Here is a 26,325-nt window from a genome sequence, read left to right on the forward strand (position 1 = left end):
ATTTGCGTGATTAGATTTTGATCATACCTGACTTACCTCACTCAATAAAATGACATTTGCACTTTAAATCTTAAGTTTAATTTGAATTTGTTTAAGGTCAAAGGAACTCCTATGTGCAGTAAACTTCCCTAATAAGAGGTGTCTGTGGAATGAATTTTAACAAGCTTTATTAATTTATCGCTGAATGTTTTTTAGCCTAGTTTTTTGAGCTGCGTCGATTTTTTTTCCAATTTAGATCTGTATCTGTTTCTATCTCTATTATATGGCACGCAGGTCTATTCTTTCGCAGCTATTCCGGCAATCTGCCGGCTATGTTATTCGATTTAAATGTTTCAATTTAAAGCTAATCTTTTATTGCTTTGTAACCAATGTTTTCATGAATTGTTGTTATTTTTAGTAATCCTCACCTTGAAAAGCCCCATCTTTGGAAACAAAATTTTTTGAGATTTTTTGCAGCTTATTTTTACAAATATAGGGCATGGGACTTTTTGATGGTCTTAGTTCAATGTTGCTGTATGTCAGGTCAATCGTTATTTCTTTTCTTTGGATTGTAAAATACAACTTGCCATGATGTGTTTTGTTCATTCCGTGTGATTAAGTTCGAATCTCTCAGCGATAAAAGGTAATGAGAGATATATATGATACGTGAGTAGCAACATCAGTAACCAAACACAATTCACATGGTAATGAGATGAAATTCCCAGAATTACATTAAATAAAGTACAGAAACAGATTGAAAATCAGATTGAAAACTTTGAAAAAAACTTAGTGCAAGAGACAGAATTCAGTTTTTAGTGGCCGCGAAGCGATAGCTGAGGCTATTATTGGCCTTCTCTTGGTTTTTTTTACAATTCAAAGAATTTGAATTGTATTGGGGCGCTATCTTTAAGATCTGTTCACACATTTTCATGATTTTTAAAGTCAAATTGAAGTAGTGATTTTGGTCACGCCGAAAAAGGAAGTGGAGCGAAAAAGCGGGTGGTTTTGCGGCGTGAAATGTTTTCAGTCTAATTTTAAAGTAGAGTGAGAAAACTAGTGTTTGAACAAAAATTCGCTTTATTGCCAGTGTTTTTTAATTGCTCTTGAACGTAGTTCATAGGAATTATTAAAAACTTATGTTTTTTTATGCAAAATTTTCGCTTGACGATTCTGACTTTTCGAGTGACTTTTACGCCCTTGACTTTCTCTCAATCACAATTCAAGCGGCTGAACTCAATTGGCGGCAATTTAATACTAAAAGTCAAATGAAAAGTGTGCCGAAATTGGTGTCATTTTTTGATAAAACTTAATAGTGGTATATGTTAACCTCTAATGTGGTTATTTGAAGCCCACTATTGAACTTCTTAGTCCCATTTAGGCCCCCCTCCCCGACTGAACACGGCTGCAATTCATTAGAGCTACAAATAGTCGTTCGAGAGCAATTCTTCCGACGTTTAGTCGGTTATGTTTTTGTTTCAAATGCGGCAATTTCACTTTGATTTTTGCTGTTTTTCGATTTTTTGGATCGGATTTTTTTCTAAATTGCTTTTCCAATCCCTTCATAGTTCTTTCTAGGCACAGTTTTTTGCTTGAACCAAATTTCCAATTCTCGCTAGTGGTTTTTGTTCAAATGCGGCATTTTGACCTTGATTTTCAATTTTTTTCTATTATTCTTATCTGATTTTTTTAAGAAATGGTGGACCCAATTCACTCAAAGTCCGTTCTAAGTCTGGTTGTTTGTTTAGTCAATGAAAATTCTTTGAATTGTACGTCAGGACTTGTCCAGCTATGTTTTTTTATTTCGTCGTCAAGATTTTTGTTGCGACCATTTGACGTCACAACCACTTCAAATCTGCTTTTTATTCATTCGTTCATGCAATTTCAACTGAAGTGCGTGTGTGGCGTCATTTTCAGCTCTCATTGGAGCGAATTTTTTGTTCATCCGCGTGATTAAATTTTTGGTCGCGTGACTTACCTGACTCTCAAAAATGACTTCCTCACTTTGAATTAGACTTTTCTTTACTTTAATGCAAAGAAATAAGGTCAAGTGAATGTGTGTCACTCTAATTGAAGGTTATTTAAGATGAGCTAATAGAATCAGCAATAAGTTTTACAGATTCTTGATCAAATTTTTTTATCTCAGTTCTTAATGAAAAGACTAAATTTTATTCTTATCTTCTTTCTTTTTCAGATTACAGATCTACGAAGCTATTGCGGCTATTTTCGGGCAATCTCGCCAGCTATGTTTATTAAGAATGCTAGAACATATCTCAGCAAAACTTGAGAAGTCGAAGTTTTTGTAGTTTTTATCAGCCGAGTTTTTAATTGCTCTCAAGAGAAGTTTATAGCAATTATATTGAATCTGCTGGTCTTTTCTAATGCAAGTTTTGATACTACCGACTTCTCGTCTGAACCTTTTTTTGTCTGACTACTTGACTTTTCGGTCCTCCAAAATAGGATTATCAGGTAATGACCAGAGGGCATTAAGTTCTCTTAGAGCCTTACGCCTTACTAGTCTCTAACTATGCGATTCGCTGAAATGGTTTTGAGGAGGCAGTTTCACGGTGAGAAGGGCGTATCTCAATCTAACCCCCGGGACGGTTTTGATATCTCCAGCTCATACGTTAGTTTGAATTGGTCGCACACATGGGAAACAGTTCAAGAATGTGTGCGTGTGTTTTGCAGGTATTGTACTCTCCAAACAACACTCTTCCTCCTCGACGGGAGACGGGTATCATAGAGAAGCTGTTGCAGAACTTTGGGTTTGTCCAATGTTGCGACAGACAGGCCAGGCTCTTCTTCCACTTCAGCCAGTACGCTGGTAATATTGACGACCTCAAAAATGGGGACGAGGTAAGAAATTATACTTACATGGCATAAGACCACCTGTAGAATTCTTTTCGTGGTTTCTGATTCTCAGTAACGCGGAGAGAAAGCTTTATCAGGAGCGACTAAATATATTTCGACTGCTCTTAATTATGCACAACCCCAACATTGTGGCCCAACTCCCTTTTACACTATAAGAGTAAGTAACCATTTAAATGTAGAGTTAACCGAAACGGCATAACGTTGTCGTGTAAAGTAAGAGTTTTCCTGAGCTTGGACCCACCAAATTTAATGTGATTTTTCCGCTTATAGCTCCCTTGAATACCCACAATTGTGAGTTTAACGGCGCACATTGGACTAAAATGTACAATGATTTTGTTACAGGTGGAATTTGAAGCTGGTCTAGACCGGAGAACGGGCAAGCCAATTGCACTTAATATTCTGAAACATGCTCGCATCCCTTCCGAGATTATCAGTGACAAGCGATATGTGGGGGAAGTCACCTACGCACCAAAGCACAATACAATCATTAAACCTGTAAGTTTCCAGTTGACGTTCATTGAAACCAGATCTTATTGTGCCGCCTCCCTTCGGAGAGGAAATTTTGGCAGACAGTTGATCAACCAAATTTTTCTGGGAAGAGCTCTAAAAAACTAAACAACTGATGCAATTCTTGCTCATTTTTGTCAGCATTCAAAAATGTTAATCCTTTTTAAAAGCCGCCGACAGCCTCTCAACGGCTATTATTTGGGCGCTCTCCTTTTTTTACAATTCAAAAAATTTGAATTGTATTGGGGAGCTGTCTTTTAAGATCTGTTCACACATTTATATGATTTTTGAAGTCAAATTGGAGTAGTGATTTTGGTCACGCCGAAATAGGAAGTGGAGCGAAAAAACAAGTGGTTTTGCGGCGTGATATTTTCCGCCCTAAATTTAAAGTAGAGTGTGAAAACGGTGTTTGAACAGCCCTAAATTTAAAGTAGAGTGTGAAAACGGTGTTTGAACAAAAATTCAATTTCTCGCTAGTGGTTTTTTGTTCACATGCTGCAATTTCACTTTAATTTTTACTGCTTTTTCGATTTTTTGGATCAGATTTTTTCTAAATGGTTTTCTCAATTCATTCATAGTCTGTACTAGGTCTAGTTTACTGGTTAGTCAATGAAAATTCTTTGAATTGTACGTCAGGACTTGTCCTGCTATGTTTTGAACATCAGTGAATTTGAACATCAGTTGCTAAGCAAAGCAATTCAAAATGAACAGAGTCGGTATAAAAAATTAAGTCAGAAATAGAAACGGGATAAACCCATAAAGCCCAATTTTAGATGCCCGCTATTTGAACGTCGTTCCTATAAGTCTTAGTTACCACCTCTAATGCTTATTGGTGTTGATAGTAGCCCCCGTAGCCTCTCTCTAAGAAACAGAAGTATGTTCAACTACGAAATGCCATCAAAATAAATCGGACTTAAAAAATATTTTTGTACAAAAATCTTTTTTATAGCTGCGAAGCTGTAAGCTGAGCGTAGCTATATTGAGGTGCTCTTGGTTTTTTTTGTTTCGTCGTCGTTTTACATTTGTTCACACAGCAAAGCTGAAAAAGTCAAATTTTCTGAATGACTTCTTCCTCTCACTAACGGCATTTGCGCGCGTGACATGTATCACTCGCTTTAGCAAAAGTTTTTAGGTTATTTGCGTGATTACATTTTGATCATACGTGACTTACCTCACACAATAAAATGACTTTTGCACTTTAAAACTTAAGTTTAATTTGAATTTGTTTAAGGTCAAAGGAACTCATATGTACAGTAAAGATCCCTAATAAAAGCTTCTCTGGAATGAATTTTAACAAGCTTTATTAATTTATCGCTGAATAATTTTTAGCCTAGTTTTTTGAGCGGCGTCGATATTTTTTCAATTTAGATCTGTATCTGTTTCTATCTCTCTTATATGGCACGCAGGTCTATTCTTTCGCAGCTATTCCGACAATCTGCCGGCTATGTTTTTTAAATATATTCTATTCGTTCAATCCCAATCTCGCTTGTTGGAAGCAACGGCGGCTATTTTCCGGCAATCTGCCGGGTATGTTTGTGGTCGCGATTTTTCTTACAACCATATGACATCACAACCACTTCAAATCTGCTTTTTGGTCACTCGCTCATGCAATTTCAACTTAAGTACGTGCGTGACGTCATTTTTCGCTCTTACTGGAGCGATTTTTTTTTTGTTCATTCGCGTGATTAAATTTTTGGTCACACCTGACTTACCTCACTCTCAAAAATGACTTCCTCTCTTTAAAATGAATTTTATTTACTTCAATTCCAAGAGATAAGGTCAAATGGATGTGTGCCACTCTTGTTCTTATGTGGCATTGCGACATTGATTTTCTGTTTTTTTAAACTTTTGATCTGATTTTTTTGGAAATGGTTTTCTCAATAAACTCATAGTCCGTTCTATGTCTAGTTTATTGTTTAGTCAATGATAATTCTTTGATTTGTACGCCAGGACTTGTCGTGCTATGTTTTTTTAACTTCGCTTCACCTTTTGATCACGTTATTCGTTTTACGTAAGTAACGACTTTCACGTTTGGCTTCTGACTAACTTCACTCACCGTTTAAATTGAAGGGATTTTCCACTCTTTTACGCTTTGAATTACGCAATGTGGTGAATACTGTCAAAGTCAAAAGAGAAAAATCTAAAGAGACGGAATAAACCGATAAAGCTTGTCATTAAGTCATTGCCGATTAGGTTATCAAAGTTCATTGATTGTTTGCTAGCTGACATTGGTATTCAGGTTATTAATAGCCGCACAGCGATAGCTGGGGCTATTATTGGCCTTCTCTTGGTTTTTTTTATTTCGTCGTCATGATTTTTGTTACGACCATATGACATCACAGCCAATTTTTGTTCATTCGTTCATGCAATTTCAACTGAATTGCATGTGTGACGTCATTTTTCGCTCTTAGTGGAGCGAGTTTTTTTGTTCATTCGCGTGATTAATTTTTTGGTCACACTTGACTTACCTCAGTCTCAAAAATAACTTCCTCACTTTGAAATTGAATCTTTTTTACTTTAATTCAAAGAGATAAGGTCAAATGGGTGTGTGTCACTCTAAATGAAGGTTATTTGAGATCAGCTAATAGAGGCAGCAATAACTTATACAGGTTTTTAATCAAAATATAACAGATCAGCCTTCAATGAAAAGACAATTTTTTTTGGTCTGTCTTTTTTACTGTTTTTTTGTAGGCGGCCGATCTACGAATCTATTGCGGCTATTTTCTGGCAATCTGCCAGCTATGTTTAGCTTTCAGTTTGGAACCTGATTTAAGTATAGTTTCAGAAGCTAACTGAAATTGCACGCCAAACTGGAACACGTTTTGACGCAGAGTAAAAGCATTAAAAAAGCAAGCAATTTGCTGTCCTTTTGTCTGTTCTTTTCTTCTGTCTCAATCGCGATGTGCATCAAGCGCGTCAACGGCAGCTGTTTTCCGGCAATCTGCCGACTATGTTTTGTGATTAACTGCTCCTAAACGAAGTTTGTGGCAATTATTTAAGTCCTGTGGTTTACTATTGAAAATCAAATCAAAAGTGCGCCATAATTGGATCCTTTATCAGTTTAAATCTTAAAATTGGTCTATGATAAGGTCTAATATCATCATTCTAAGCCCCTCAGTAACATTATTTAAGGCTTAAGTAAGGCCGCCAATTGAACCCTCACCTGTCTTTTGAGAGCAATTCAGTCGACTGCAGTCGGTTTTGTTTAATGTTTAATTGCTCTCAAACAAAGTTTGGAACGATTATATGAGGTTTTTTACTACTACGGATGTTTGTCTCACTAGTAGCTGCGATAATGATAGCTGAGTGGAGCTATTATTGGCCTTCTCTTGGTGTTTAGGACTCTAAGAGTCTAGGGGGAGTTATGTTGATCTTCTGTTCTTTGCTCGGAAGCGAAGATTGAAGCAATTATATTAGTCCTGTGGTCTTATGCGATTTTTTGCTTGACCAGTTTTTCGTATAACCCTTTTGACTTTTCTTCCTCAAAAAGAGTTAAACAGGTAACGCCCGGAGTGTTCTTATAGTTTGACTAACTGACTTCACATCCCCCCTCCGTCTCCTCCAATCTACCCCGACTGCACATCGTTCCACTCGTAACCGAGTGGAACAATGCAGTCATTTCCACTCGTAACAATGGAATCGTTACGAGTTCTCTCAAGTAAGAACATATCAAATGTCCCGGAAAAAATTTGTTCGTAATCACGAATTATTGGTGTCTGATTGTCTCCTATCATTGGGTGAGAAAATTTCACCTAATGATGGCAAAATGCGCTTTTTCTTGAATTGAATCGAAGTCCAAATAAATGAATTCAAAAACTGTTTTGATATAGTTTTTGCCTGTTAATTTTAACGAAAAGGAAAAGATTTTTCATTCGGAAGCCGTATCATTGCACTTGGCTAAGATTATGCAAGCTTATGGTTAATTGTCATGCATATTAGCAGGTCGTGCTGCATTAAAGAGACTTGATAACCATGATAGTTAGATCGTGATAAAGACTTTTGTCAGATTTCACGCAAAAACGAGTTGCTTAGTTCCCGGAACTTTTGAAGCATTAAAACTTGGCTCATAGTAACACTTAAAACTAGAACAATGTAATTTGAACTCAATATATTAATTAGTTTATTTTCATAAGTTTATTTTCCGATTAATGGTTTACATTCGTCGATTGTTATAGGGCTCCAGTCCTCAAACTGAGTTGGGTCGACTGTCGTATGAGAACAAGGGAGAGTGGTACTTCCTCTCGTTCACACCCGTAGATGTGAGTGGAGACCTCACTGCTCTCAAACAGGGGGACAAAGTCTCATTCAGAATAGCCACCGATCAAAGGTAAATAGAAACAATGCCAGTTTCGATAGTTACAGATAGCGGAAGTTACTTCCCAGTTACAGTTATCTTAAAATGACCTACGTTTAGACATAACCTAGAGCTGCGAAATCGTTGCCCTATAATGAGTAATTTTACGATTTTCAAGTAGAATAGCAATCAATAGAAATGAAAAATATATAGAAAGACATAAATTTAAGAAGAAAAGGGATATAACATACGATGAGATCAAGAATCTTTGTTACAAACTGCAGCATTAGCGACAATGAAAGGAGCACTGTTGATTAATAGCCGCCCTCATCTTCTCAGCCGGCTATTATAGCGCTCCTATTTTTTTTTTACAATTCAAAGAATTTGAATTGTATTGGTGCGCTGTGTTTTTTTTTTTTTTTAAGATGTGTTCACACGTTTTTCAATGACTTTGATCTTTCGAAACGGGATAAACAGGTAAAGCCCAGCGGGCATTAAGTTTCATTAGAGGCCCAAAGTGGGCTTTAGTAGTCCTTCAAGTGCGTATAGTGGTGCAGCTGCTGGGATGGCCTTAATTAAAGGTTAAAAGGTCATTTTTAGGAGTTTTTCGGCTCAAAATGGTGCAATTTTTCGTGTTTTTTGTGATTTTTTTGAGATTTTTGTTTGATTAGTCTAAGGTTGAAGTTTTTAAAAGCTGATGAAGGCCTTTTGCGAGACAAAATTGCTTGTTATGACCATTTTATGAGCTATATGTTGTGGTACTACAAACACAAACACACAAAATGAAACTAATTTTTGCAATTTTTTTCAGGTTTTTTGAAAACTATTGTCATTTTTTGAGTTTCTTAGCCCTAGGTGTCACGAAACCTCCTCTAGGGTTTGATAAAGGGTTGGATGATAGGTTACTGCACAGTTTCTAGTGGTAATGGAACGGTTTTCAACTTTTTGACATCATGAATTTTAGCATTTTTTGACAAAAGTTGCAAATTTTTCATGTTTATTGACATATTTATTGTCATCCTTCAAGTTGTTTGAGTCCCAGGGGCAAGAAACCCATATTAGGGGTTGGATAATAAGTTACTGAAAAATTTTTAGATGCGATGGAATAGGTTTCATCTTTTGAATATCACAAATTTTAGCAATTTTTTTGAACAAATTTGCATTTTTTTCAGGTTTTTGAAAATTTTCATCATTTTGTCAGTTTTTCCAGTTTCAGGGAGTAGGCAACCTCCGTTGAAGTTTGTTAATAGGGAACTGCATAGTTTCTAGTAACAATGGAACGCTTTTTAACTTTTTAATGTCTCGAATTTTAGCATTTTTTTTATAACATCTGCATTTTTTTTTAATGTTTCCTAAAGTTTTTGTCAGTTTTTGATATTCGTCCATTCTCAAGTGCAAGAAAACTTATTCCACGTTTTGATGAAAAGTTAGTGCACGGGTTTTAGTTTCAATGGATTTGTTTTCAACAATTTAACCTTTCGACTTTTAGAAATTGTTTGATAGAATTTGCAATTTTTTCAAGTTTTTTTTAAAATTATTTGTATTTTATTTATTTTTTCTTGCCTCAGTTGCCAGGTAAACGCATCCAGGGTTCGACAATATTTTTTTAAATAGTTGCTAGGTGGGCAATTGAATGGCTTTCAACATTTTAATAGAAGGAATTTCTATTTTGAAATTTGAAATTTTTTCTAAAATTTATTGCCTATCGATCTATGAGCCAATGATTTTTTAATGCTTGGAATTGGGTTACTGGATAGTCTCTAGAGACACAGAAATGATTCTGAAGATATTTATATCACAATTTTCAGCAACATTTTCATGTAACTTGCAATTGATTTCTTTTTTTTTCTTAAATTTTTTGGTCATTTTCAAGTTAATCGATCTTCAAGGGCCAATGAACATTTTTCAGGTATTGCTGATATAATACTGGACCGATTTCAGAAACAAAAATTGGTTTTGAAAATATTTTTGTATAGGTGTTTTTAAAGGGAAAAAGTTTTGCCTTAGATTTAAAAGCTTCAAGAGTTTTAGCAATGAGTTTGTTTTTGTTTAGTTTTGACTCTTTTAGTTTCTCAATTCTTTGGTGATTTTTGTGTTCTGGCTGGCATTGTTCAAGTGATCTGCTGATCAGGTAGAGTGCGTCTGAGTTTTTCATTCAATTCTTTGAATTGTATTTCAGGACTTGTCCTGCTATGTTTTTTTACTTCGTCGAATAAAAAAATGTTTCGCTTTACCTCATTTTGCCGCCTTTTCAACATTTTGCGTGAAATCTTTTTGACTTCTCTAGGCTAGTTTCTCTCTTCTCTCATTCTGCTCAAAGTCCTTTTAAACAGCAGCTGCTCAGCAAAGCAATTCAAAATGAACAGAGTCAGTATAAAAAATTGAAGTCAGAAATAGAAACGGGATAAACCCATAAAGCCCAATTTTAGATGCCCGCTATTTGAACGTCGGTCCTATAAGTATTAGTTACCTCTCTCTAATGCTTATTGTTATTGATAGTAGCCCCTGTAGCCTCTCTCTAAGAAACATAAGTATGTTCAACTACGAAATGCCATCAAAATAAATCGGACTTAGAAAAATGTTTTTGTACAAAAATCTTTTTTTTTTCAATATCTTCTGTTATTTCAATCCCAATCATGCTTATTGGAATCAACGGCGGCTATTTTCCGGCAATCTGCCGGGTATGTTTTGATAATGCGGAGCCATTTTTTGTGTTTGAGTGATTAAAACCACCTAATTTCAACTCCAGCTTCCCCCCCCCCCCCCTCCAGCATTCACGAATGCAGACTATGAAACAGAGCAGATTATAGCCTCAAATATGATGCTTTAGGACCAACAGCATGAAGGCGCGAGATGTTCGCTTGGAAGAGTCAGCGGCAGCTCCCAGACACCAAGGAGTAGTGTGTTCACTGAAGGATAATTTCGGCTTCATAGAGAGGGCAGATTGTGTGAAGGAGATATTCTTCCACTTCAGTGAGTTCATGGGAGAAGTGAGCAATGTCAATGTTGGCGATGATGTTGAGTTTGAAATTCACACCAGGAATGTGAGTGAAATTGTTTCTTTTCATTCTATTCTGCCTTTTTAATTATCTTTTACCTCGTACTTTTTAATGGGTGCCATGCAAAGTTTAGCTATTACCATGGTCTTGTTGTTCTGCGTTTTTTCTGTGATCCTTTTAAATTTTGAAATTGAAAGAAATGGAATAAACCAAGGAAATGTGGAGGTGCATTTTGTTAGATTTGCTAATCTTCGAACTCGCGGGGAATGCAAAAATTCATGGTGCAACTCCTGGCCAAGGTGTGCAAATTTTTTTTACCTTCTCGCATCTTTCTCACTTTTACGTGCGGCCGCTGACTTACAGTCTCTACAGAATGAATTTCAAATTTGCTTTCGATGAAATTTGCATTCAGTAATGATTTAGTTCTCAATAATCAAAGTTAATAGAAGTGGTATGCACTAATCGAGAAACCCATAAATCAGCATCTCAATAAAGCCAGAGTGTAAATCTTCTACTGATGCTGTCTTCTTTAACTGAAACAGTTATTGTTTAATTGAAAAATAATATTGAAGTAGGAGCGGCTTTTTTGTTGTTTGACAATTAAATTGTTGTTAATAGCCGCCCTCATCTTCTCAGCAGGCTATTATAGCGCTCCTATTTTTACAATTCAAAGAATTTGAATTGTATTGGGGCGCTGTCTTTTTTTACGACTCGAAGAGGAGTATTGGTTTTCTCTCGGTCTTTTTTTTACGACTCGAAGAGGAGTATTGGTTTTCTCTCGGTCTTTTTTTTTACAGGAAGCAGATTTGTTCACTCGGCATTTTGACCTAAAAGCAAAAGTGAGAAAAGCTGTCTTGGTGAACAGATTTTCGCTAAGCGAGAGAAGTTTTTTGATCATGCGCTGCGTTTAGTGAATGACTTTTTGACTTTGAAAAGTAGTTTTTGACTGAATGGCACATATAGATAACCGTTTTTAGCCGTTTTTTCGTCTAAGTGGCCATTTTTTTTGCTTTTATTTTGGTTTCATGTAGAAATAATTTTGTTCGATACTATATTGAAAACTCAACCTCGGAAATTGATGCCACAGTGTTTTGCAGAGCCTGGAAATGCGTTTCAAGTTGAAAATTGGCAAATATTTCTTAATTTTTTAATTAATTTTTGGCCTTTTTACTATCAATTTCTTCATTTTTGGATCTTTTAAGCGTCTTTTTGTCCAAAATCAGTTAAAATTGCAGCTTCTCTTTGATAATTCATAATTTCAACGCCTCTTTCTCCCTCGATGTAATTTTTTTTAAGAAATTGTACATATGCTAATCCGATTTTGGTAGTTTTTATCCGATTTTCGTCAGTTTTTTTGTATTTTGGTTGTAATTGCTAGAAATAATCTTCTTGTGCAACATGAGGGACTTTTAATTCGTTTCAATAAAACAGTTTCAATGAAGTTTTTGAAAAAAAGTTAAAACTTTTTCATAAATGCAGTCTTAAAAATTTTTGACCATTTTTTTGCAAAATGTTTCAATGTTTCGTATTTATGATTTCTGCTTTTTCCTATTTTTTGTTCTCTTCAGGAGGAAAAATCTTTGTATCGGATGACTAGTTGTTTTTTCTATGTCTTGAACGGTGAAGAATGAAATGTATTCGTTTTTCTTAAGTTTTTAAAATTGGTTTTTAACTTTAAAAAATCAAGAATGTCTTTTTGTTACGGTATTCCTAACATTGTGCCCATATTCTTCACATTCTAGTTAGTATCATTCTAGCTTTGTCCTGGCACCTACCTTTTTTCAGTATATTGATTTTTTTCAGTTGTTAAAAATGAACGATTTCAGCTTTTTCTTAGATTTTCGTCATTTCTTTGGTTTGCAATTGATTTCAATCAACATGAGGCAGTACTGAGAGTTTGATAGCAAGCCTTTTCCAAAATTTTCACTTATGACTATTTACCGCAACGTTTTTCTGGCCTTGGTTTTAATTTAAACGATTTTTTGCCTTTGAATATTCTGCAGCTTATGTCTTTTCTACGATCAATTTGATTTTTGAACTAGAATAAAATCATGTTGTCTAGCATATGTACAACAAGGAACAAGTGTGTGTTGTTTTTTGTCTTAATTGCAGTGATTAGAAGTGTAATTATAAGTGATTTCTGATTCTTAAATTTGAGCTTTCTTTTTTGAAAAGATTTAACTTAGTTTCTAAGATTATTATCTGCCGTTTGCTTTCCCGATCTTTTTCAGATTAGAATCATGAATTATTTGAGGGCAATTGATAACCTTGTCATTTTTTAGACCATCAGTTTTTAACCACCTTAATTTTTTCCGATTTTTAAACGTTACCAAACGTTTTCAATAATATAAAATTTTGCTGCATTTTGTTTCTCTTGGTGACAGTGGTTTAAGTTTCATCAATTTTTAGAGCAGACCATATTTTCCAGAGATAGTGAGTTAATGGTTTTGATACAAAAGGTAGTGGCTTTCGCTGCAGTTATTGTTTTGCTAGTGAAGTTTTGACGCTTCGAGTCGCTTCCGGAATTCTTCCGTCTATGTTTTTTTTAAGATATGTTCACGCATTTTCATGGAAGTCAAATTGGAGTGGTGATTTTGGTCACGCCAAAACAGGAAATGGAGCGAAAAGCGAGTGGTTTTGCGGCGTGAATTTTTTTTTGCTCTAATTTTAAAGTAGAGTGAGAAAACGGTGTTTGAACAAAAATTCGGTTCCTCGGTAGTGGTTTTTTGTTCACATGCGGCAATTTCACTCTGATTTCTACTGTTTTTTCAATTTTTTAGATCGCATTTTTTCTAAATAGTTTCCCAAGCTATTCGCAGCTCATTCTGGACCTGGTTTTTTGTTAGAATCAAAATTACATATCTCACTAGTGGTTTTTTGTTCCCCCTAGCTGCATTTTGACATTAATTTTCTGTTTTTTTTTTGTTTTTTTTCATCTGATTTTTTAAATGGTTTTCCCAATTCATTCATAGTCATACTAGGTCTAGGTTTTTGTTTAGTCAATGAAAATTCTTTGATTTTTGCGTCAGGACTTGTCCTGCTATGTTTTTTTTATTTCGTCGAATAAAAAATGTTTCGCTTTACCTCATTTTGCCGCTTTTTCAACATTTTGCGTTAAATCTTTTTGACTTCTCGAGGCTAGTTTTTCTCTTCTCTCATTCCGCTAAAAGTTATTTTAGTCATCAGTTGCTCGGCAAAGCAATCGAAAATGAACAGAGTCAGTATAAAAAATTGAAGTCAGAAGTAGAAACGGGATAAACCCATAAAGCCCAATTTTAGATGCCCGCTATTTGAACTTCGTTCCTATAAGTCTTAGTTACCATCTCTAATGCTTATTGGTATTGATAGTAGCCCCTGTAGCCTCTCTCTAAGAAACCGAATTACGTTATGTTCAACTAAGAAATGCCATCAAAATATATCGGACTTAAATGTTTTTGTACAAAAATCTTTTTTTTTCAATATCTTCTTTTCTTTTCTTCCAATCCCAATCATGCTTATTGGAATCAACGGCGGCTATTTTCCGGCAACCTGTCGGGTATGTTTTACTATTAGAGGCGAAACTAGAATCTAAATTTCACCGAAAATCACCGAAAAAAAATTGATGTAAGTTATAAATTTCAAATTTTTAACTGTTTTTCCTTGGCAAAGCGTTCTTATTAGTTATATCAGTGCATCTCAATTGGCAACGTATTTTCAGAAAACACGACTTAACCATGGTTTTCCTCAAGGTACAGTTTTGGGACCTACATTTTTAATTGCTCTTTGAAATTGAAGCAATCATTAAAGTGTTGTGGTCATTTTTACTTGTCTGACCTCTCTAGAACATTCTTTCGACTTCCTTCTTCAGTAACGTTTTCACGCTTGTCTTCTTAGCGTTCTGATCTAAATTGCTGTTGTTGAGAAATTGTCTGCGTTGCCGAATCAAAAGCGATTATAAGCTTCGGAAGCATAAGGGACTGATAGCCAGGTGATTAGTGCGTTCGTTTAAGACGCAGGAGGCCAGTGGTTCGAATCCTTTATTTAGCTGAAATTTTTTGCACGAACTAAGAAATGTTCTTCGATTCTTCAGCCCCCTATGAATTAAATTGCACCGTTTGTCGGTCGAGAGCAAATAGCGCGAGTTTTGTCGGTTTGTTTAATTGCTCTCAAACGAAGTGACTTTTGCGCCATTGACTTGCGGGTTACTCACTCATTCACAATTGTAGGCGGCTGAACGCAATTGGTGGCAGTTAATTTAATGAAAAGTGCGACGAATCTGGTGTTATTTTCAGACTTGAAAATTTCACTTGTTTGGGAGCAATTAAAAACTGCGCTGTAACTTAACTGTTGTTTTAAGTTACAATGCAGTTTTTAATTGCTCCCAAACAAAGTTCGTAGCTGCTATATGATTCCGGTGGTTTTTATGCAAATTTTATAAATTGTTATATTTCGGTTGACCCATTTGACTTTTCGTCCTCGAAAACGTGATAAGCAGGTAGCGCACGGAGGGAATGAAATATCCGAGCAGCTCTCTTCGAGCCTTACTAATTTCCATCGCTTGACCCCACCACTCCCCCTCAACGGTTAAGTTACCCCCCCCCCCCCTCAATGCTAGCATCCCTAAGCCCCAGCTGGCTTCTAACGAAGCTGGTCGTTTGAGAGTAAATTGACCGACGTTAGTTGGTTAATTGCTCTCAAACGAAGTTTATAGCAATTGTTGTAGTCCTGTGGTCTTTTTAATGTGATTTTTTGCTTGACCATTTTTTTGTCTGACCCATTTGACTTTTCATCCTCAAAAACGAGATAAACATATAGCATTTCGAGGGAATTGAGTTCTGTTAGAGCGCTAATGGATCTATTGTTTCGCCCCCCATTGTTTTTACGCCCCCAATTGCAAATTATATGTTTAATTGCTCTCAAACGAAATTTTTAGCAATTATATCCTGTCGGTCTTTTTTATGCAATTTTTCGCTTGACCGATTTTTTGTCTCACGCTGTTGACTTTTGGTCCTCAAAAACGTGACAGACAGGTAGCGCCCAGCGGGCTTTAAGTGCTCTTAGAGCCTTTCAGCTCTGTTTTAGCTCAGACTATTTCGGAGACTTATACTTATGGTGTGAAGGGCAGTTCTTAGAGGTTGAAGACCCCTCCACTATTAACCCCCCCCCCACTGCGCTGTTACGCCCCCCCACCACCACCACCCCACTGTTGCCCCACCCTCTCCCCATCAGCCCTCGTCGGTGCACCCCCCACCCCTTTTCTAGCTAACGATGAACAACCGCTCGCTAAAAAGAAGCGAATTTATACTATTTTGCATTTTTTTATGAAAACTTTTGACATTTTCTGAGTTTTGTAGCCCTAGGTGTCAAGGAATCTCCTCTATTTTTCAATAATAGCTGACTGCAATGGCATGCTAGTGACAATGGAATGGTTTCAACATTTTAACATCTTGAATTTAAGCATTTTGTTTTGACAAAACGTGCAATTTCATTTTTTAGTTTTCCTTATTCAGATCTTTCCAGGGGCCAGAAAACCTCCTAAGGGTTTGATAATAAATTACTGACAAATTTTTGTTGGCCAAGGAACAGTTTTTCAACTATTTAATAACACAAGTTTTAGCAATATTTGATAAAACTTGCTTTGTTTTAAGTTTTTTGGAAATTTTTCGTTTAGGTTTTTTCAGCCTCAAGAGCCAAGAATCTCCTCTAGGGTTTGAAAATAGGTTAATATATTATTTCTATTCTCTATCATCACGATTTTTAGCATTTTTTGACAAGTTTTGCCATTTTTTCAATTTGACATAGTCATAATTCCGGTTTTTTGATCCTCAAGGGTCAGAAAACTTCTGTAGGGGTTTGATAATAAGTTACTTGAAAATTTTTGTTGGTCATGGAATAATTTCTTACAAGTTTCTTACAACTTCTTTATCACAAGTTATGGCTATTTTTTTTAAAAAAATTGTAATTTTCTCTTGCCTCGAGGGCCACGGAACTTTCTCAGGGGTTCAATAATATGTTACTGCCTAGATAATGGGTGTAATGGAATGTTTTTCATGATATTAATATCAAAAATTTAAGCAATTTTTTAAAGTATTTGCAATTTTTTCATGTTGAATTTTCCGGCACCAGGGGGCCTGGGACCTCCTCCAAGGTTTGTTAATAGACTGCTGCACAGATTCCAGAGTTAATGGATTGGTGATCATTATTTTTTATGACTCCAGTTTTAGTAGTTTTTGGATAAAATATAATTTTTTTTCAAATTTTTGGAAAATTTTTGTTCCAATTGTATGGATCTCTGGGTGAGCCAGTGAAACTATTTCAGGGTTGAAACAGGGAAACTGGATAGACAGGAAAACTCTTGAGACAATGAAATGGCTCTAAAAATTCTAATTTTTTTATTTTTCAAGATTTTGTTAAATTTGCTGTTTCAAAATTCCAAATTTTTTTTTCTTTTTCTGAGTTTAACGACCATTACTGGCCAACGAAACTTTTATGTCTCGCAGATGGGTTACTTGTCAGAACTTGCGAGAAAAAAATGGTTCCAACTTTTTTAATGCGATGTTGAAAACTTTTATCTCTAACTTTGCCTTTTCAGTTTTTTATGATTTATTTACTAAGAAGGTTAGAAAACTAGAAGTTGCAGAGTCGAGTCCCATCATGGGAAATATTCCTGTCTCTTTCTCTGTGTCTGTTAGGGTTCCTTTCCTTCTCTTTCTCGTTCGCGTTTTATCTCTCACGATCTATCTCTCTCTCTCTCTCTTTTTGTTTATGCTGCACTTCAGCTGCTGTTATCAGGCGTAATGTCATCATCTCTGATCCTCATTAACAGTGAGTTATAGTAGAATTGTTTTTTGAATCATAAATAACCTAACATACTTTCTTTAGGAAATTATTGTTAATTGCTCCAGAGGTCACTAAACCGTGGCTAACTGCTGACGAATTCAACCGCTCGCCGGTCGTTTGAGAGCAATTTGCCCGACGTTAGTCTATTATTTTCTAATACAGCACATTACAATGTAAAAATTAGCAGCACGTGCGCCTGGGGCGTAAAAGATATAAGCACACTAAGGGGGGGGGGCAAAATAGATCCGCCCTAAGCCTTACTAAGCTCTAAGATTGCGATTCACCAAAAATTGTTTTGAGAAAATTTCATGGTTAATAAGGGCGGTTATTAATCTTGAAAGCTTAACCCCCCTCAGTCACAACACCACCCCCAACTGGCTACTAACGAAGCCAACCGCTCGCTTGTCGCTTGAGAGCAATTGGCCCGACGTTAGTCGGTTATGTTCATGTTCGTTACTTGTCAATTTTCAAAAGGGTCATGTTGATAGTTTTATTACTTTACAGTCTCTGTTGGGAACTATGGTCTTTAGAAACATTGACCTCATGAATTAGTTGCGCAGTGTTTTGGGAAAAAAATCGGACCTTTGCCGTTTGTGCGTTCATTTTTGAGCGATCTAAGTTGCTCTCATGCTGAAATAAAGGTTGTTGCTAGTATAAAACCGTTTACGCGCAAGCGAAGCCAACCCAGGGGTTAATTTGCCTTACCGGCTTTGTGGTGGTCTGGGGTTCGAACCCCTGTGCCGTTGCGTTTTGGCACCTATGAAACAAATCTAAACTTTAGTTCTAAACTTCTAAACGTTAGTTAATTTGTATTGGTCATTTCTGTCTTTGCTTGTCTGTTATGTGTCCAACCAGATTGCTGCTAGTCTGCAAATTAGGTCTTTTCATAATACACGAAACACCTAATTCTGCTAATTTTGTGTCAATTGTTTTTGAAGACATAAGTATGAGGAAGTTATGAATTTTTGAAGTGTTTGTAATTTTGAAATTCTTAATTTTGTGATTTTCTGAACTCAAGTCATTAATAACTCGTTATTTGAGTCAATAAAACGTGCAGCATCCCAACTTAGATTTTATCATTACAGTTTTGGCTTGGAAGACATTGATATATGAAGCTCTAGAATCTTCATTAAATTTTCCTTGCTATTATCTACTTTTACCTGCCCCTTCTTGCCTGTAATAATGTACGGCTGCTTTTTTTCTTGCATACCAAGTGTTCTGTTGTTGGTTTCTCTCATTAATAGCCGCCGTCAGCCTCTCAACGGCTTTTATTTAGGCGCTCTCCTTTTATATTTGCTTTACCTTTATCACGTTTTTTGTTTTACATTCCACAAATTTCACGCTTGACTTCTGACTTATTTCACTCACTGTTTCAAGTGAATAGATTTTCAATTCTTTCACGTATTGAATTAGCGTAGTGAATACAGTCAATGTCAAAAGTTGAAAAATCAAAAGAACGGGATAAATGGACAAAGCCCGGTCATTAGGTCATAGTGCATTAGGTTATCGAAGTTTAATAAAGTGATTGCTAGCTGGGGTTAGTATTATGCTTAATAGCCTTCAATTTAGAAGCTGAATTAAGTGTAATTTTGGAATCTAGTCGAATATGCAGAATTTACCTTCCAAACAAGAACACTTTGACACTCAGAAAAATTCTGTCAATTTCTATCTCAATTTTCTTTGTCTTCTTCATTCCCAATGTGCGTCAAGTGGGTCAACGGCAGCTATTTTCCGGCAATTTGCCGGCTATGTTTTTGATGGTAAGCTTGGTATTGCAACATGTTGATCACAAAATTATCGACCATTTAAATGCTGTTATCATTTTTCTCCCGAATGTGAAACTGTGTTAGTCTGTTTCACTCGTTAAATTAAATTGATCTGCGGGCCAGGTCGAGACGCTTTTAGTTTTTCATTCAATTCTCCTGTTTGTATTTCATGATTTTTCCTGCTAATTTTTTAACTCGTTCTACCTTTTTCGTTTTACCTAAGTCATCACTTCACGTTTGACTTCTCAGTTACTTCCCTCATTGTTTGAGCCGCAAGAATTCATTCGAAACTTTCACTCGAACACGTTCAAAGTCAAAGTTCCAAATCAATAGAAATGGGATAACCGACTGAAGCCCGGGCACTAAGTGCTTGGTTAAAAATCTAGTGGATTAAAATTTTCAAATTCACTGATGGTATACTGCTAACTGGTATTAACATCAAGGTTTTTTCCTCCAGCTAAGATGCTGCAATCACCAAGTTTATTGAATCTGATGAAGTTGCGGACCAATTTAGAAGACATTTTGGGGTCGTCGTTGATATTTCTCTAACTTTTCCAATCCCAACATCGGTCAGTAGGGGCAAAGGCGACTATTTTTTGGCAATCTGCCGGCTATAGCAATCGTTTCGAGCAAATACGGCTTACGTCAATCAATAAAAATGACTTAAGCTCTCACTTGAATTGGGAATGGAAACCATAATTGAAATACAATAAAGTCACCTGAGTTCGATAATGAGGCTTTATCGCTTTGATGACATTAATGCTCTAAATTTAAATTCAAAATAAGAATAGAATTTGAATTCAGAATCTTTAGATCGGTCTGTGTCTGTAGTCTTGGGGGTTGTTTTTATAGCCGCCCTCATATTTTAAGCCGGATTTTAATTGTATTGGGGTGCTGTCCTTTTATAATATCTGTTACCATTTTTTTCAAAATATTTCAATGTGAAATGGAAGTGATGATTTTAGTCACGCCAAAAGAGGAAGGGGGAGTAAAAGAGTGATTTTGCGGCGTGCAATTTCTCATTTCTTTGGACAAAAAAATTCTTTCAAAAATTTAATTCATTTTATGTATTAAGAAAACTGCGTATATTCAGAAGTCTATATTGCCAAGCAATCTATTAGAAGTCTCTTTCAGGGCAAAGAAGTTGCGACATCTGTGTATGCATTACCAGCGGGCACAGTCCAGTTTGAGGACGTCCGGCCGGAGATGAGACGAGGAACTATCGTGAAGCCAATACCCAGAGCACCTGGAAAGAAACCAAACCCTGATGATCCTTTACCTGCCAGGCTAAAGTACAAAGATGAGATTGAAGGGTTAGTCATTTATTAATAGCATGCTGGCCTCTTTCTAAGAACAAAATAAAGGACTAGTTAAAGCTGGTGCAGTGAAATTCCTGATTCTTCTATTAATGCTGCGAGCGCCATTTAGTGATCAAAGATTGCGACGCTAAACGACTATGTTAAATCGAATGCTGAGAAATTGAGGTTTCTTCAAAAAATTTTAAAACCTTTAAATTTGGAACTATTATTTCTAGGGCTTAAATATGGTACTTATTAAACATGTGTAATTAAGTAATGTGTATTTAGTGAGTGTGAAATTGTGTTTGGGGAGCGAGATCAAAATGGAGAGTACACGTTATTAGCGGGCGACCAAGTGACGTTCAACCTGGCCATTGACAAGCGAGACTCCCTGAAGAGAGCCACTAATGTGACCTTATTGGAGGAAAGTTTGAGAACCAGTGGGGAGAAAAGGGAGCGTGGTACTATTGCCACACTCAAGGATGGATTTGGATTTGTCAATTGCTTCGACAAGGGAAGCCGTCTCTTCTTCCATTTCAGCGAAGTGCTTGATCAGGTAAATGAAGAATCTGTTTCACATGCTTTGAAGTCATGAGCTGGTGACTGAAGTGTTCTGGCATCTTTCAATAGTATATAGTCTACCAATATAGTCTACCAATATATTGACTTATAAACACCAACAGTGACATTCTCTCGAGGGAAACATCAATCCGAAAATATCAATCCGTCTTAATTGAATGTATATTCGACGGGATTTATCTTTTTAGAAGGGATATATCAAGCTGAATTGCGAAGTTGAGTTTTCCATCATAACCACCGATTCCCCAGACAAGCAAAATGCAGTCAGAATTAAGATAATCGGACCAGGAAACCAAAAGAAAACGAACCGATCGAATAGTGCCACAAGTCAGCAGTCCAACTCGGCAGTCGGAAAGGGCTCCCTTGCCAACTCCCCTCTTCTGTTGCATAGTAATGCCTCTCAATTGTCATCTGCAAGTCCTCTCACAGCCCAAAGTCCAATCACTGTCGCAACTTTGGCCGATGGTGAGACGGTAACAAAGACGCGAGGATTCGTCTCGTGTATACTGCGTAACCATGGTTACATAGAGAGCGAAGACCACAAGAGGGAGTATCATTTCCAAACCAGTGCAGTCATGTTGCCCCAGGACAGTACCCTGGAGGTCGGCGACGAAGTGCAGTTCTTGTTGAGGACGACTGGCGAAAAGTCTATTGCAGACAATGTGTCTGTGTTAGAACGAAAAACTATCCAGTCTATGGTAAGTGATCAATTGCTTTCTTATGTCTCATTAGTGGAATTGTAGGACGTATATTTTATGACGCGATTATTCACTCAAGCTATATTGGCTTGACAAGTCATTTCTAGATTGTATTGAGGTGAAAGAATGCATATATTGGGGGAGGGGGGTGGTGGATTGGTAGCATGTATGGAATGATCCGAAATATAAGCCGTTAAGTTGTTCTGTAATTTACTTTATTTATGACCGGGTAGTAAAGAAAACTCCGGTTATTTGAGCTCGGTGAGTTTTTCAATCTCCAAATTGCTCTAAAACGAAATTTGTGGCAATTATATTAGTACTTTTGGGCTCTTTTTTAATGCTATTTTCGACCTCAAAAGCGGGATAAACAGGTAAAGCCCGGAAAGCATTAAATCGCCGAACAAGAGCTTTACAAGTCTGTATGTGAACAATTCAAGCAGCTTATAAGACAAAATCAAATGTGAGGAGCCGTTTTTTAATAGCCGCACAGCAATAGCTGGGGCTATTATTGGCCTTCTCTTGGTTTTTTTTACAATTCAAAGAAATTGAATTGTATTGGGGCGCTGTCTGTTTTATGATCTGTTCACATATGTTCATGATTTTTGAAGTCAAATTGGAGTAGTGATTTTGGTCACGCCGAAACAGGAAATGGAGCGAAAAAGCGAGTGGTTCTGCGGCGTGAATTTTTTTCGCTCTAATTTTAAAGTAAGAGTGAAAAAACAGTGTTTGAACAAAAATTTGCTTTTTGGCTAGTGGTTTTTTGTTCACATGTGACAGTTTCACTTTGGTTTTTACTGCTTTTTCAATTTTTTGGATCAAATTTTTTTTCTAAATGGTTTTCCCAATCGATTAATAGTTCATTACAGGCCTGGTTTTTTGTTAGAATTAAATTTACATTTCTCGCTAGTGCTTTTTGTTCTCCCTAGCGGCATTTTGACATTGATTTTCTCTTTTGTTTTATTAACCGATTTTTTTAAAGGTTTTTTCAATTCACTCATAGTCCGTTCTAGGTCTAGGTTTTTGTTTAGTCAATCAAACTTATTTAATTTGTACGTCAGGACTTGTCCTGCTATGTTTTTCTTTATTTCATTGTCAAGATTTTTGTTACAATCATATGACGTCACAATCACTTCAAATCTGCTTTTGTTCATTCGTTAATGCCATTTCAACTGAAGTACGTGCGTGACGTCATTTTTCACTCTTAGTGGAGTGAGTTTTTTTGTTCAGTCGCGTGATTAAATTTTTGGTCACACGACTTACCTCTCACAAAAATGACTTCCTCACTTTCAAATTGACTTTTATTTACTTTAATTCAAAGAGAGAAGGTCAAATGGATGTGTGTCACTCTAAATGGAGGTTATTACGGAGCAGCTATTAGAGGCAGCAAAAACTTATACAGATACTTGCGCCTGTCTTTTTACTGTTTTTTGAGACTGCATATCGACAAAGCTATTGAGGCTATTTTCTGGCAATCTGCCAGCTATGTTTGGTATTGATACTACCCACTGTGTGGTCGCACTAAGAAACAGGAGTATGTTCATCTCCAAGATGACATCAAGAAAGTGCTCACTTTAAAATTGTTTGTGCGCAAAAAGCATTTTTTTAATTAGGTTTTTCTCTTCTTTCAATCCCAATCATAGTTATGGGAATCAACGGCGACTATTTTCCGGCAATCTGCCTGGTATGTTTTGAAATGAAGACATTCAAAGCACTCCTATAAATTTTTTGTGAAATACACAAAATTTTGTTTCTTAATTACGACAGATTTTTTCCTCCTGGTAATTAGGCAGAAGCCTTCCATTGGACTGTTAGTTGAATTGGTTACACAAGGAAATTTCAGAATTTGATAGGTGACAATCGAAATCAGAAATGAAAAGGTGACAAACCCGTAAAGCCCAATTTTAGATGCCAGTTTATCGACCTTTGTTCTTAGTTAGCATCTATAATGGTTTTTAACACCCGCACAGCGATAGCTGGGGCTATTATTGGCCTTCTCTTGGTTTTTACAATTCAGAGAATTTGAATTGTATTGGGGCGCTGTATTTTTTTAAGATCTGTTTACACATTTTCATGATTTTTGAAGTCAAATTGGAGTAGTGACTTTGGTCACGGCGAAACAGGAAATGGAGCGAAAAAGCGAGTGTTTTTGCGGCCTGAAATTTTTTCCCTCATATTTAAAGTAGAGTGAGGAAACGGTGTTTGAACAAAAATTCGGGTTCCCGCTAGTGGTTTTTTTGTTTTTACTGTTTTTTCGATTTTTTGGATCGGATTTTATTCTAAATCGTTTTCCCAATCCATTCAGTTCATTCTAGTCATAGTTTTTTGTTTCAACCAGTTTTGCGTTTCTCGATAGTAGTTTTTTGTCCACATGCGGCATTTTGACATTAATTTTCTGTTTTTTTTTCGTTTTTTATCTGATTTTTTTTGGAAATGCTTTTTCCCAATTCGCTAATAGTCACTTCTAGTTTTTTTAAATCAATTCTTTTAATTCTTTTAATCAATTTTTTAATCAAATTCGCTTTCTCGCTAGTGGTTTTTCGGTCACATGCGGCCATTTCACTTTGATTTTTACAGTTTTTTCGAATTTTTGGATCAGATTTTTTTCTAAATGGTTTTCCCAATCCATTCATAGTCCGTTCTTGGTCTAGTTTTCTGTTTAGTCAATGAAAATTCTTTGAATTGTACGTCAGGAATTGTCCTGCTATCTTTTTTATTTCGTCGTCGCGATTTTTGTTACGACCATATGACGTCACAACCACTTCAAATGTGCTTTTGTTCATTCGTTCATGCAATTTTAACTGAAATGCGTGCGTGACGTCATTTTTCGCTCATAGTGGAGCGAGTTTTTCGTTCATTTGTGTGATTAAATTTTCGGCCACACTTGACTTCCTCACTTTGAAATTAACTTTAATTACTTTAATTCAAAGAGAGAAGGTCAAATGGGTGTGTGGCACTCTAAATGAAGGTTATTACAGAGCAGCTATTAGAGGCAGTAAAAACTTATACAGATACCTAATCAAAATATAACATATCAGCCTTCAATGAAAATACGAATTTTATTGGTCTGTCTTGTTAACTGTTTTTTTTTTTGAGACTGCAGATATACGAAGCTATTGCGGCTATTTTCTGGCAATCTGCCAGCTATGTTTTTGGTAGTTTAGATACCCCCTCACCGCGGTCACTCCATCATCCCCCATTTCCATCCCCAGCAAGGCACCTCTTTTTCTACTGTTTGCCCTGGCTCAGATCAACTTCCTGGCTTCCCTAAGCCATAGCTAGCTTCGTAGAGGTTGTTTACGCTTGCTATGTTGCAGTACAAGTGAATTGCACCTGGGACAAGGTATTGCGCAGCTTGCTTGTGCCATATACGCTAATGATTAATTGATCTCAAACAAAGTTTGTAGAAATTATATTAACCTAAATGTTGTGAGAAACTTATTAAATAGCACTGGCTATTTAATAAGGAGTGTTTCGGCTCTGATTTGCAAAACCCATGATCACGCCATTTTTAGAGGCCTGGTATGTGTAAAAGTTTTTCGTTCGTGGGAAACTCAGAGCTAATTTTAACAAACCTGTATGCCATCAATGCAAGAGGTTCATCTAGTAATCGATATTCAAATAAGGAAAAGCAAATAAAGGCAGCTGAAAAACCCCTTTCCTGTGGTTGAACAGAGGTTAACTGATCAAGAACGATACAGCTCCAAAAATAGTGTAGTTTTAGCAAACTATCTCATTAATATGGACCCTATTTTCATTCCTAAAAGTACCTGCCACTTATTCCAGCATTATTTGAATGACAATTATTGTCCATTAGAGCCTTACTAATTTCCATCACTTGACCGCCATCCCTAAGCCCCAGCTGGCTTCTAACGAAGCTGGTCGTTTGGGAGCAATTTGCCCAACGTTAGTTGCTTAATTGCTCTCAAACAAAGTTTACAGCAATTAATGTAGTCCTGTCGGTCTTTTTACGACTCGAAGAGGAATATTGAGATTCTACAAGTTTTTTTTTAGCAGAAAGCAAGTTTGTTCATGACTTGAATTTTGTCTTTTTTTTGTTCAAGCATTTACCTCCATTTTTAATTGCTCTTGAACGCAGTTCATAGCAATTATTGTAAACGTGTGTCTTTTTTATGCAAAATTTTCTCTTGACGGTTTTGACTTTTCGAGTGACTTTTACGCCCTTTACTTTTTGCATTTCGCGTGATCTAAAATTCTCTCTCAATCACAATTTCAAGCAGCTGAATTCAATTGGCGGCAATTTAATATCAAAAGTCAACTAAAAAGTGCGCCGAAACTGGTGTCATTTTTACTTTAAATCTTAATAGTGGTATATGTTAACCTCTAATGTGGTTATTTGAAGCCCACTATAGAAGTTCTTAGTCCCATTTAGGCTACCCCTCACCCCCTCCCCGACTGAAGCAGGCTGCAATTGATTAGAGCTCCCACTAGTCGTTCAAGAGCAATTCTTCCGACGTTTAGTCGGTTATGTTTTGATTGTTGACTTGTTTTCGAACATTG

The 26,325-nt window shown here is 36.4% G+C and overlaps 1 protein-coding gene across 5 annotated transcripts in view; it reads left to right on the forward strand.

Moving 5' to 3' along the window:
* Positions 1 to 26,325, forward strand: part of LOC142344853 (cold shock domain-containing protein E1-like) — a 131,369-nt gene that overhangs the window by 20,445 nt on the left and 84,599 nt on the right. For all 5 annotated transcript variants that reach the window (XM_075396878.1, XM_075396877.1, XM_075396879.1 and 2 more), the window contains exons 3-9: positions 2,665 to 2,832; positions 3,190 to 3,342; positions 7,530 to 7,681; positions 10,479 to 10,692; positions 20,367 to 20,545; positions 20,819 to 21,086; positions 21,298 to 21,807. In XM_075396878.1, coding sequence (XP_075252993.1) covers positions 2,665 to 2,832; positions 3,190 to 3,342; positions 7,530 to 7,681; positions 10,479 to 10,692; positions 20,367 to 20,545; positions 20,819 to 21,086; positions 21,298 to 21,807 — 1,644 coding nt within the window. The remainder of the gene's footprint in view (positions 1 to 2,664; positions 2,833 to 3,189; positions 3,343 to 7,529; positions 7,682 to 10,478; positions 10,693 to 20,366; positions 20,546 to 20,818; positions 21,087 to 21,297; positions 21,808 to 26,325) is intronic.

This window comes from Convolutriloba macropyga, chromosome 8 (assembly GCF_964194025.1).
Source record: "Convolutriloba macropyga chromosome 8, txConMacr16.3, whole genome shotgun sequence".
NCBI lineage: Eukaryota > Metazoa > Xenacoelomorpha > Acoela > Convolutidae > Convolutriloba > Convolutriloba macropyga.